The sequence below is a fragment of the Pagrus major genome, chromosome 4 (assembly GCF_040436345.1).
Source record: "Pagrus major chromosome 4, Pma_NU_1.0".
NCBI lineage: Eukaryota > Metazoa > Chordata > Actinopteri > Spariformes > Sparidae > Pagrus > Pagrus major.
In genome coordinates, this window is record NC_133218.1 from 3,399,748 (window position 1) to 3,413,626 (window position 13,879).

The 13,879-nt window shown below is 38.0% G+C and overlaps 1 protein-coding gene across 1 annotated transcript in view; it reads left to right on the forward strand.

Moving 5' to 3' along the window:
* The first annotated feature begins 2,507 nt into the window (after positions 1-2,507).
* The window catches only part of ddb1 (damage-specific DNA binding protein 1), a 53,654-nt gene continuing 42,282 nt past the window's right edge, over positions 2,508-13,879 (forward strand). The window contains exons 1-6 of the mRNA XM_073464113.1: positions 2,508-2,655; positions 4,931-5,079; positions 6,136-6,252; positions 6,496-6,717; positions 8,054-8,168; positions 8,810-8,907. Coding sequence (XP_073320214.1) covers positions 2,595-2,655; positions 4,931-5,079; positions 6,136-6,252; positions 6,496-6,717; positions 8,054-8,168; positions 8,810-8,907 — 762 coding nt within the window. The 5' untranslated portion in view covers positions 2,508-2,594. The remainder of the gene's footprint in view (positions 2,656-4,930; positions 5,080-6,135; positions 6,253-6,495; positions 6,718-8,053; positions 8,169-8,809; positions 8,908-13,879) is intronic.

Consider the following 13,879-nt stretch of genomic DNA (forward strand, 5'->3'; position numbering starts at 1 on the left):
GGGAGCGCCGAAAGCTAATCTTTATTTAATCAAAATCTCTATTGCCATACAATGAATCCATCTCTTGAGTTTCTTTACGGACACTGCAGAGTGAAACACTGTTGCCAGCTCATATTCTGGGCTATCAATGACAACTTCATATATGTGTCGTTTTATTTTGAAAATGGGATGACAGAAAATAAATAAATATTGATTATATTTATAGTCAAACTTTTTTTTCTTTTTGTCCCATATATGCTATATATGACGATGTTGCCCCAATAAGTAGCCTTTCACTGTCACAACTCTGATATTTTTTTAATTATTTTTTTTTATACAGGTTTTTTCTTTGTCTTAAAAAACACCTATTATGGCAAGGGGAACACTTCCTGACAGCTGAAAATGTGACTGTCAGATTCTGTTTTAACCTGAAAGGAAGCTCACACATCTGTCAAATTCATACTGCTCAATAATTTAATCACTACAGGTAAGTCCTGCAATTTTCAGCCAGCTTTGCTCATATATTTGACAGATGTGTGGGCTTCCTTTCATACTGAACACAGGGGGAACAGTATCTGACAGTAACATTTTCAGCTGTCAGGAAACGTCCCCCCTGCTATAATGGACAAATTTAGCATAAAATAAACCTAAAAAAATGTTAAATAAATTAGACATGCTCTATGCTTTTCACTACAGCAGGGAGATATTGTGATTTATGCTTATAATGTGAATAAAGTAAGAATATAAATGTCTTACTGATTTCACTCTTTTTACACCAAATGCATAGCATCACTTCTCCTACTACTGTATCTGGGGAAATTAGACATTGAGAGCTGTAATTGTAGTACTGGGGCAGCAGGGGTCACAGCTCTTGATGGAAACCTTTCTGGTGGCACAGTAGTCCATCGAACACTATTCTGTAATTAATTCTCTTAGACAGCTGAGATGTCATCCTACTGTACATGTAAGCTAAACACAAAGTTTTTTCGTCGTACACATTTTTGGTTGTTTCAATTGGGAGATTTGTGTCTGTGTGTTTTGTTTGAGCTCCTTAGGGATCTATTGGAAAAAGTCAAGTCTTTAACTTTTGTCAAGCTTGAATAAAAGCGAAAAAACTGCACAAGTCCTATTATAATTGTTATTACTCATATATTAAGATAAGTCGTAAATGATCCTAGATGAGAAATTCAGGTGTTGCAGCAGCACTAGGACAGAAATAAGTGCAAATGTTATGTATACATACCGTCTCAAGCAAAGTGACATTGTTATACCCTCTCAAGCAAATATGGACATTTCAGTGAAGCCTGCAAGACCTTCGTAAGGTGATGAAGATCTTTATTTAGCAACCAAGGCTTAAATGATGAACAGAATATTCTTCCTAAGTAGAAAAAAACACACATTTGGAACGATCCTTTCATATTCTTTATATTGTAGTCTAGCTATTCAATTGATGATGCGATGTTCAATGTTGCAACAAAGCCAACTGCCTTAACTTTATTAATAAAGAATTTGTTCATTGCACAAAAAGATGCTTTTACGAATAGCTCTTCCCATTGATGGCAGAAATATCTTTTACTTAAGTAGCCTCACAGTAACAACACAACAGTGTCAAAAATACACTCTTACCAATGCTTGCATTCAAAGTTTTACCTTAGTAAAAGTAAGCTATGGTATTATTATTAAAATATACTTATAGTAGAAAATGTACAAGTCAGGCAATACACATTATACAATTGTATTACAATTATTGATTTAGATTTAGAATTAAATGTACAATATTTCCAACTGAATAGCAGTGGAGTCAAAGTAAATTTGCTATCTTACTTTCCTCTCTCTATCTACTACATCTGTACTTTTGTAAAATTTTTCAATTCTGATGTTTGTTTTTTATTGTTAATTATCTTGTGTGGCCTGTGCTCTTCCAGGTCACCATGGTGGAGCTGAGGTCGTGTGACTCGGCCACCACTTGGCAATGCCACACTCTTTACATATATTATAGAATTTCCTTGTATCAGATTCTGTCAATGACATTTATGAACTGTTATTTTGTTGTTCTGTTCTGTACATGCGTCATCTATTGCACGTCTGTCCATACTGAGAGAGGCTCTTCCTGAGGTTTCTTCCATCTTTTTTTATTTACCCTGTTCAAAGGTTTTTTTCTCAATATGACAAGTTTTTCCTCACCCAAATCAAGGGTGTAAGGACAGAGGATGTCGCTCGCTGTAGAGATTGTAAAGCCCACTGAGGCGTTGTGATTGTGATTTCGGGCTGTATAAACAAAATTGATTTGATTTGATTTGCGGTCATGTTTCCCTTCTTCCTTCCTAAGAAGAACTTGTCTTACCCTCACGTAACAGCTGCGACGCCCATGTACTCAAGTAAACTGCAGGTACCTCAAAATTGTACATATAGCTCCACCATGGGGGAATTTAACCACAGAGACAATCCTCCGCGACACAGGGGGCGCTCTAACCCAGACTCGGTTGCCGTACCTTGCTATGCTTCATGCCTAAACGGCTCCGCTAACCACTTCCGGGAGTTTTATTATCAATGATTTTGTCACTTTTGTGAGATTAAAACACTACTCTGGTGTTTGTCTTTTGTTGTTGTCAAAAATGTCGTACAACTACGTGGTAACAGCCCAGAAACCTACGGCAGTCAACGCCTGCATCACAGGTAAAAAATCCGCTGTTTGTTTTTTGCAGAGATGAAACATTGGCCACCTGCGTGCTAGCTGAGCTCCCGCGCTGCAAGTAAAGTGCCCCAGACGGGCCTGTAGTAGCCGCTAGCTATTGTTTTGCTAACTCAAATGTTTACTTGACAGACAAAATATAGTTATCTACAAGCAAGCCATGACTTACACGATTCACTTGTGTTTATGTCATGTTGGTTGTAACGCACAAACAACCCGCTGAACCTTTCGTTGTGTCTTCTGTCGGATTTAACGTTAGCCGTGGTCGTGCTCAGTTTGGTTATCCCAGATCAAAATACGTTTTGTTTCGCTGACAAATATCGTCACACCAACCCACAGCTGTTGTAAACTGTATGAAACATGCAGGCAGAGCGTGTTTAGCAAGCTGTGTTTCTGGCAAATATCCCACCCGTGTATAACTAATCAGAAATCTGGTGTCGTCGTTTGATCTAACGTTAATGTGGCCCTCAAAACACAAGATACGTTCAGATACTGAACCAAGACTGAGGTGGTGTTATTGAATCATCTTACAGCACATGAAATATGTCTCACCGCATCACGCCAAATGCATTTTACTGCTTTGTAACATGAAGACAGAATTTGACATGTGCACATGAAACGACTGTCTGATCTTCAGTGTCTGTCTTCCTTTTCCTTTACGCCAGATTCCCTAAATGTTAATTACTAGGGTCAACTGATATGGCAACTGATATAAACCTATGTACAATTTACTCAAGCACAAGTATAAGTACCATTTTTAGGTACTTGAGTATTTCCTTTTTCTGAGTCATTTTATCATCAATGTTGCAGAAATAAAGTGTCCATTAGCTCAAAGTTATGTCTTATATGAGCTTTTTTGTCAGACCAGTAGTCAAAAAACACAGACTTGAATTTACACATTTTAATAACAAGCAAATGTTTTTCACATGATAAATACTTACTAACTCAATAATAACTGTGATACAAGTTATGATACTTTTGATACTTTTTTAAAAAGAAAATTCAGTTTCAGACAGAAAGGGCCATATCATAATAAAAAAATAATAAATACAATACAAGGACATAAATACAGAGACATTATCATAGTTTTCATAATTCCATAATGATTAAAATGACTCCAGTGTTTCCAGCATGGAGTACCCTGTGTCACCTTGTGTAGGCTCTATTAAGGCCATTATGATTTTTTGAATCGGTTAATCAACACAACACAAATGCTTTGACACATATTAAGACACGCGCTTGTCCATCTTGGGAACTAAAGCAAGATCCTGAATGCTTCATTAAATTCCACCTGAAGTCTTTTTGTTTTCACTTCACTATAACTGCACCACAAGTGGGCCGTGTAACATGGAGTACAGTAGGCTCTTAAATGAGCTGTTTTAACATCAACCCTGCACACTTAGAATTTCGTTTCCAGCATATTGGCTTGCGCATACTGTGTGAAACACTGGTGCTCACATCCCTGATGATGTGACCTAGATATCTTATTTTGTTCACCACATTTAGCGCTTGGTCCGCCATTAAGAATGAAGGAAAATGTCACACCTAATCCTCCTTGGTTTTAGCAATCATGACAGCATACTTTTGAGAGTTAGATTTAATGTCATACTACACACCGTAACTTACACATATGTTAGGCAGTTGCTGTAAGCCAGCACTATAGCACTATTAAACATTTTCTCATTAGTATAAATATGAACATTTTCTTTATTTATTTTGTTATAGATATAGTAATCTGTGATGGGAGTGTATTATTTATTTTTTTTACAGTTCATAGACTGACTGAGAAAGTTGAACTAATGCAATAATCTGTGCTGATAATTAGTTGACAACCAAGTCAAAAATACCTAGAAGCAACAAAAATGATGCCCTAAATATTAGCCACGCTCTCAGAAATATATATTTTTTAATTTCCATTACTTTGAGTATAATTTGACCATAGCAGTAGTTAAAGGTGTTTTTCTTTTTTACTCTTGGTCTTCTCTGTATAATATGTGTTATTGTATTACACTATGTGTGATTGCCTTTTGTGTGTCATTCCTGTAATCCTGTATACCTGAATTGAGACTCTAATTAATTTACCCCTGAATGAAAACAGTTTGGGTCATCTCCTGTGACTTGAAATGTAGCCAGTACAATTTCTTATGTTGTCAACATTGCTCTCCAGCCCCATTGCTGATATTTGTCCACCTTTTCAGTCGTGTTTTTCACCTACACAACATTGTAATTACAATTTAATAAATGCTGATATGTCTACAGGTCACTTCACCTCTGCGGAGGACCTCAATCTGCTCATAGCTAAAAACACACGGTTGGAGATCTATGTGGTCACAGCAGAGGGGCTGAGGCCCGTCAAGGAAGTGGGCATGTATGGAAAGATTGCTGTCATGGAGCTCTTCAGGCCAAAGGTTAGTGTTGTGGGCTATTGGACAATTGGTCAAATTGTCAGTCTCATTGAAGATTTCATATCAGAACCAGAATCAGAATAACATTTATTATTAGTATTTGGAGAAATGGAAGCATTGACCTCAGTTTTTGCTCTCAAAGTTACAAACTGTTTTTGGGGAGATAGATAGATATAGACAGAGCTAAAGTAAAAACAAGGACAACAGAGCTGGACTAAGATAGGTCCGTCTCTGTTTAAACGTATCCTGCTTTACACACTGATACACCAAAGATAGTATTGTTCTCCATACCATGATATGACGTGTAGAACAAGTCAAATCTGAAATCTGAAAATAAACATTTAACTTCAATGTACAAACAAGTAGGTAAAACAAATAGGTATGTATATGAATATTTCTATAAAAAGCAACAATGAACAACAAAGTTTAATGTCTGTATACAAGGCAATCTGTTTCTGTACATACAGTAATGTGAGGGTGCAGAGTGCCGAAATAAATATTGAATGGGTAATGTAATAGATTAATTTATGTTTTACATGAAGTGTCTGCACCCTGAACAAGTGGTTAGTTCTATAACAAACCTTGTTAGAGACTGAAAGCACATCAATTTCTTACCAAGGGTGAAAAATATGTGCAAAATATATTGTGGTTCTTTTTTGTTCTTTTACGTTTAGTTTTCATGTGGAAAAGAGAATCAATTAGAAGGGTTCTCCTCTCTAAAAAGGGTGTATATAGCGATAGATGTATGTGCTATAATTACCTTGATCACTGAAGGTTATAAAGGGGAAAAAAGACACCCCCCAAGTATTAGGGGTTAAAATAAATCTTGACCAGGGAAAAAAGAACCTAATCCTAGTAGAATAGTTGGGTTGAATGTATAGTGAATTCATAGACTGTTCAAGTCTGTCCCTACTAATTAGGCTGGTGGCAGTAAATCAGATGGCTGATCAATACTGCAGCTACATTCTATTGTGGGGAGCCGGTTTCATTAAATTAGAAGCAGGCCTCTGCATGCTTGGTCTTTGATGACTTTGGTGTCTTTTGTATTCATTTGTTCAGGGTGAGAGCAAAGACCTGCTGTTCATTCTCACATCGAAGTACAATGCCTGCATCCTGGAATACAAACAGAACGGGGAGAGCATTGACATCATCACCCGTGCCCACGGCAATGTTCAGGTGGGTGAGAGTATTACTAATGAATATTAGAATATTTATTTTTGTGTAACATTTCAGTGTGGTTATCATCTTGTTATGCATAAGTTCTGTAATTCTCAGGTCTCATTTCAAAGTTTAAAGCTGGCAAAGGTTTCTAGCTGTACTGAATTCAACGGCACTTAAAGAACACTTTAAATGTGAATTTTTGTCTGAAGTGTACGCAGGCTGGACTTAAACCTTTCCAAACAAATTACTCTTTCGCAGGATCGCATTGGACGTCCTTCAGAGACGGGTATTATTGGAATTGTGGACCCAGAATGCCGTATGATTGGTCTGCGGCTGTATGATGGTTTGTTTAAGGTGATCCCATTAGACAGGGACAACCGTGAGCTCAAGGCCTTCAACATCAGACTGGAGGAGCTGCAAGTCATTGATGTTCACTTCCTGTATGGCTGCCAGGCCCCAACTGTCTGCTTCATCTACCAGGTACTATAGCAGGAGTGGTGCATGGTTGTGGGAGAGTATGGGTGTATGTGTATGAGAGAATAAGAAAGACTATGTTGGTAAATGAATACAGGTTGGACTTTTATTGCATTTATTGTGTGCATTTTCCAAGTATTATCTCAAGCCTGTGTTGTGCTGTAGTGTTGTGTGACAGCTGTGAAACGGCTGATTGACGTTGAAGTTTTAATGGAAATTTCACCCCAAAATCAAAAGCGCATATTGTCTCTCTCACCCGTAGAGCTGTTTATCCATCTAGATTGTTTTGGTGTGAGTTGCTCAGTTTTGGAGATATTACCGTAGAGATGTCTTCTTTCTCTTTTATGTAAAGGAACTAGATGGCACTTGGCTTGTGATGCTCAAAGCACCAAAGAAATGCATTTAAAAACTAAAAAGCAATGTGTCTTTCCAGAAATCATGACCAGGCTACCCAAGATAATCCACAGACCTTTTTGTGAGCAGTTTAATGTAGGAACTATTTCATTTCTGTTTCACTGTGCAGAAGGAAGCATGCATCTGTTCATGGATGTAGAGGCTAGTCAGCTAAGTTAGTTAATGTCACAAGTCTTCCATTAATGTTTATATCCTGTGCTGTAACAAGCACCAGCCTCTTGTACATGAGTAGATGCACACTTCCTTTTGTGTTGTGATACAGTGTAGAGAGAAAATGGCTCCCACATGAAACTGCTCACAAGAAGGTCTGTGGATTATCTTGAGTGCCATCTAGTTGCACTATATTGAAGGAAGGGCAGACTTCTCTATGACAGATGTATAAAAAATTCAACAACCCAAAAGTAAACAATCTAGATGAGAGGTCCTTTGGATTTTACCTGTCGATGCCAAAAGTTTTTTTCATGAAGTGTTACTCGCCATCATAACCAAAATACATTGTGTGTTCTTGAGGTCTGACAAACATGTCGGGTGCTTTTCCTAATTTGAGTATTTTAAATCCACCATTGTTTGCATCCATGTTTACTAGCTTGCAGTCTTCTTCCCTGCCTTTGCTGATGCATTGCAGCATATCATGGCCTGTGACTGTCACCTGTTGATCAATGGAACAGGGTGTCATAATAGTGTGTGTGTGTGTGTGTGTGTGTGTGTGCGCGCGCACGTGTGTGTGCATGTTCACGTGCACATCCTTGTGCGCAAGCATGTGATAAACAAAATTGGGACAAACAGGAGAAAAGCAGCTCTATATTTCTACTAGAGGTCTATAACTCCACAGGGAACCTTTTGTTTATACGTCAGACTAACTGTCATATTGTCCTCATTCAAGACAGTTATTTAAAAATGTGACGTGATGTCCTGTTGTGGAATGTAGGACCCCCAAGGACGCCATGTGAAGACCTATGAGGTTTCTCTGAGGGAGAAGGAGTTCAACAAGGGCCCCTGGAAACAGGAGAATGTGGAGGCTGAGGCGTCTATGGTCATCCCAGGTAATCACAGCTTACATACATCAGTAAAATGATGATCAGTCAGTTAATTAGCAAATCAAAAGAAAATGAAGAGCTGCAAAATACATTTTTATAGTCAGATTTTGACCCAGATTAATAACAGCTATTTTCTATCCAATTGTTAGTCATTTTAAATACAGACCTGATAATAATGAGTACTACCCATGAGTCAAACAAAAACGTTCTGATTTTTTTTATTTTATTTTTTTTTTATACATACGATGGTACGAGTTATTAATTGGTAGACACCAGTGTGTAGGAATGAAATCAGGCTATAGATCTGGTGGCTGGAAAAGTTCTGACAAGTCCGCCGCTTTTCAGACAGAGATGAATCTGGGGAAACTGGTTCAGTTATTGAAGACATTTGAAACCACAGCACAGCAGTCATCCAGAAAAGGGAATATCTATAATGTATATTTGATGAGTTTATCGCACAGTGAGGACTGACTGGAGGCAATGTAATTATTTTATTCATTAAATTGAAAACAGAACTAACTGATTATATGACGATGATGCAGCTACATAAATGCATGCCTTTTAAAAAAAAAAAAAACATACAACATGCTTGTGTCTGAAATTGTACAAATTTAGCACTGACTCTTGTCTGTGTGCCTGTCTTTTAGTGCCAGAGCCATTTGGTGGCGCTATAATCATAGGACAAGAGTCCATCACCTACCACAATGGAGACAAATACTTGGCCATTGCACCACCGACTATCAAGGTAAAGACATCAAATGATGCATATTGAAGATGCTTGTTTTTTTTGTCGTCTGTCGAACATTTAGATGTTTCCTCTTTCAGCTGTCCAAAGGAAGGAAAATATTAACATTGTATTTGCAGTATATTAAAAAGTAGGATTCATTTACATAGTATATAGAAGGCCCGAACAGAATCTGCAGACAGTTGTCAGTTTTTATATCTGTAATGTGATGCACAATGTTCATTTAAGACAATAAAGATAGTTTTTGAGCAAAAATAACAAACATGTTACCTTAAAACAACCTAAAATTACTTCAAGCAGGCTGAAATAATTATTTTGCAGATTTTAGTCAGGAGATTTTATTTCATCTCAAACATGAGGAATGTCACCTGCCTCCTCAGGTAGTCGACCAAGTCGACCCTGACACACTTTTCACCCGATCTCTCACAGTTGTCCGTGTTGACAAATGCTCCTCCCTTAGTTCCTCAGCAGTAAAACAATATTTTTTTTAACATATTGACACCACTTAATTTAATACATTTAATCATTTTAATAATTATAACAGTATCTGAAAATGACGCACGACTGTCACAAGCATGTACTAGAGGATGGAGATGTGTTAATTTTCTGAGTTTTACAAGCAACATCTTTATTCGTTTAAAATGTGTGGAAAATGTGCAGAGGTGTTTTCTGTATTCTGCATGCACAGATTCTGTGTGGGCCTGCAACACACCGAAAATAATGTTATTTTCACAGTGTAATAATATTATGTGAGCAATCATTTTTTCCTTTCATAACTAGGAGGCAAAACAAATCAGATCGTTAGCCCAGTCTCATTTGAAGCTACTAGCTCTGTGGGTAAAACTGAAAAAGAGAGGTCCATGAGCTTAACTTTAAAAAATGATCCTGACACAAGGGTTTGTATCAGCATGCAACATTTTCTTGATGTAAATGTGTTTCTCACAGAGAGCTGATGGAGGATCAAACTGTAATAATTTTATGATAAAGCAAAGTTCAGTTGATATTCAGAGAGTAAGACAGGCTCCAGCAAAATTGTGTCATTTTGAATGGAAGTTTTTGTGACAAACTAAGTCCCAGATGCATAGTTCTTTTATGTAATGAAGTAAAATAAAATTGTTGATGTCAGTAAAACTGCCACCAGAATCTGTATTTTATGAACATATAAATTTTTAACTACTTTAGGAGACCCTCCGGTGTAGCCTACACGATAAAGTATATTTGTGATGAATCTTGTGATCGAAGTTGCATTTAAAGGGAAGGTAATAACTGCCATGATGATGACTTAAGCTCCCCAAACGCTGCTGCTTTTAGTGTTGTCTTAACGAGATTAAGTTGCAGTCTGTTCTGCTCTGCTCATATTTAACAAAGCTCAAGGCCCAGAGGAGCACCTCAACAGCATCCTGCTTCTATAATTAGAGGATGTTCTCTCTGTGTTGCTGCGTTTTTGGTACCATGGCCTCATACATTTTGGAAAGAACATTAAAAATTGTTCAGATGTAGTTAATTTAAACAAAATAATGTCTTTGAGTAACTGGGTACATTGATCACTAGCTTATCTGTCTGTGTTTAGTTGTGCTGTTCATAGTTCATTCAACATAGGCCTTTTTTTCTAAAGACAAAATAACAACCCCCTCCATTAAAACGCAAGGGGGCCACAGTGAAAAACATTTGTGTTGCTGTGTAAAACCTTAGACAAGGACGCACTTAAACTGTTGTGCCCATAATTGTGGAAAATCATCAATCTGCTCCTCTCAGAACATTTCCAGACACACTCGAAGAAAGATTTCATTTGAAACAGACTTTGGAAGGTTATTGAAAACTGGACATAAGTGTAATTGGAAGGGAGCGCTTGTTTCTTCTCTAGTGTGTTGCCAGTATGATCACGAGAGGGACGCCAGTAGAGAATTAATTATCTATTCTTATTCCCCAGTTATTTTGGCAGGGCTTCTGACTGGTCAGGCAGCAAGGTTGTTAGTAGGAAAAGTGTCTCAGTCCAGTGAAAATAACATTGACAGTCCTTTAACCTCTAATCTAAAACCAAACTTGCTGTTAAGTTGTCGAGGTTAGCTCAGTGCAGTAATTCTGAGGTCTCATCTACAGCTTGGCTTTGCCCTGCTGCAGATGCAGACTTCCCTGTGATCTTCAGCTTGCCCTGGAAAAATTCAGTCTGTAGGTTCATTTGCAGTCTGCTTTGTTAGCTGTGTCATTGTGAATTCAGCTGCTGCAGTTCACATCTACAAACAATGTTGCCTTCTGTCTGTTTGGGCCATCCTTTAATTTGAAGGAAAACACACCCTGATCTTTTTCATAAACTGCTCCCCTTCCTCCTGGAGTTTCTTGTTGACTTCCTGAAACAAGACATGTGCCTTAAAACCCTCCAAATGGTCACGAGCAGTGGTGTTAACAGCTCAGTTCCTTGGTTTCTGTATTTCAGGCATTTTTCTATAATGTAAGGTGAACAAACATTTCCTCATGTTTAACAGACCCACTGATGTAACACAGGCTTTTTCTGATTAATTTGATATGTACTTGTACTTTGCACTTTCTGACCCTTCCTGCTCCACTACATATATTTAATTAATTTAGTTGCTAGTTACTTTGCTGTTTCAGATTATTTATTGTTGATATGCTATTACCTGTGATCTGTAACCAATCAGATAGTGTGGGGATGAGACATTGAGTGAGACCACAGAATGGTGACTGCTGACAGAGACAGGCAGCTGCATCAGAGCCAAAGATTTATTTATCAGCAATATAACAAAAAAACACCACATTACCAATAATCGGAATAGCTGAATATCAGATCCCAATTTGGGCCTGGTTGATAATCAGCCAATCCCTTTGTCTGATCAGTACATGCCGGCATATTGTATGATATTACATCAAGGTGTGTGCCCCAAATAAAACTGCAGAGCCACTTAAAGTTACAGTTAAACTTGAGCTTGAGAAGTTAGAAAACTATAACAGGATCAACACATAATATCTATTCTTTTACTTTCCACTTTCCACTGAACTCCATTTGGATATTGTCAGAGTGGCTCTCAGCTTTCAGTCCTAGTTAAACTTTTGCTGCCTCACACAACATGAGCCTAACAGGACTGAGTGACATTACAAAACATTTTAGAAATAAAATTGGTGCATTAAACAGAGTTACTGGAGAGCTAAAGTCCCCTGCCTCCTCTATAACTGCAAGAAAAGCAAGCAAGAATAGTAGCCATGATTGGAATTGGCATTAAAACCACGTAGTGTGACTGAGCTTGCTCTACTTCTTTTCAACAGAACGCATTGTTATTGTCGTCATCTAATGTACAAGCCGAGTCAATTTCTCACTTGATCGAGCCTTTACAAAACATATTTTTACAATCCTCCTGCCTGTGGTGTTGCTTACATCTTTTGTCAAAGTGTGAACCTCTTTTATTTTCCACAAACCTAGAGCAACCCTCTCGACTGAATGGCAGGTAATTAGCTTATTAGATTCTACAAGCGCTACCAGTCTGCTGGCCCACCACTGACCAATCTACAAACAAGTGTTTTATAAGCTCAGACACATTCAGTAGACCTCCATGCAGGCAGATTCTTTGGTGTCCTACATTAGTTTTTCACATCTGTGCCCAAGAGTGACAATTTATTAATTAGCTGCCGAAACTTGTTATTCATCAATGGATCTGCTTCTGTGTTTTCCTGACATAGCTGAAAGGGAGCGTGTGTTTCATCTGAATACTGATGCATTAGATGTTTTTTTTTTAAAAAGTGAAAAATAAAAACTTCTTTTAGAGTGGGGTGTCTTTAGTCACATAGTGACAACAGATCTCCAATCTCCTCCCTTAAACATCTGCTGAGCAATGCTACAGTGGAAACAGAGTTGTAACACATGACATGACAGCTTGCAAGACAATTGTGAGTTGGATAAATGCGCAGGCTGTTTAAGGCTTTTAAAGACAGAACCACTCAGCAGGACACAGACAAGAGCTGCATCCCATGATGAGACAGCAATGAGGCAACAGAAGGCTCGGAAGCATTTGAAGCTATACTTGTGTTGCATCTATAATTTGTGATGATAGGGTTGTGTAAGGACAGCTTTGTGGTGCAGCTAAACAACACTCGACAAAGTAGTGGAACATGTATGGATGCTTAGTTGAAGGATGCTGGCTTGCATTAAGACCCAAATGTTTTGAACACTACAGCAGATGAGCAGACATTACCTCAACTTAAGTGTATGAGATATAATTATTTTAGCATAACAATTTCCAAACTCCATTAAAAAAGCTCCAAGTTAAAGTGTAATGCCACGAATTTTACACTTAAAGTGTGTTACAGGGGAGTACTACTGCATATGTAAGTAGTATAAAGCCTTCTGTGGCTCCAGAGGATGCTGCATGTAATCTATCATATAATATGACAATCTATCATATCGGTTACGAGTCTTCTCGATTAATAACAACTGGTATGGATATTGACCATGAAAAAACCACATTGGTTGATCATTCATCAGACCATAAAAGTCCAAAATCATGTAATTATAAGCAGAGCTCATAAATCCCAGCCAGGTCGATCAGCTTGTCATATATGTATCTGTATCAGTGTGTGTGTCAGCTACAGAAGTGTAGAAAGATATTCCGTCTTTTGACGGGTTCATTGCATGGATTGAATATAATCTTGATTAAAAATATATATAAAAAATGCAAGTCTTCTTCATAAACAATCAAAGGTGGGCGCCCATTAGCTCAGTTGGTAGAGCGGGCATCCCATGTGCAGAGGCTTTGCCCTCGCTGCAGCAGCCCGGGGTTCGAGTCCAGCCTGGGCCCTTTGCTGCGTGTCAAAAGAGCAGTATTACTGTCGCATGATTTGTCCTCCAGAGGGTGCTGACAAGTTATTTTTCAATTGTGAATTGTCCTGCTCGGTACATATTTTGGTCATGATGCTCTGATAGCAAAATTTAAGTAGGCTAATCACAATATTTGTTTATGTTATG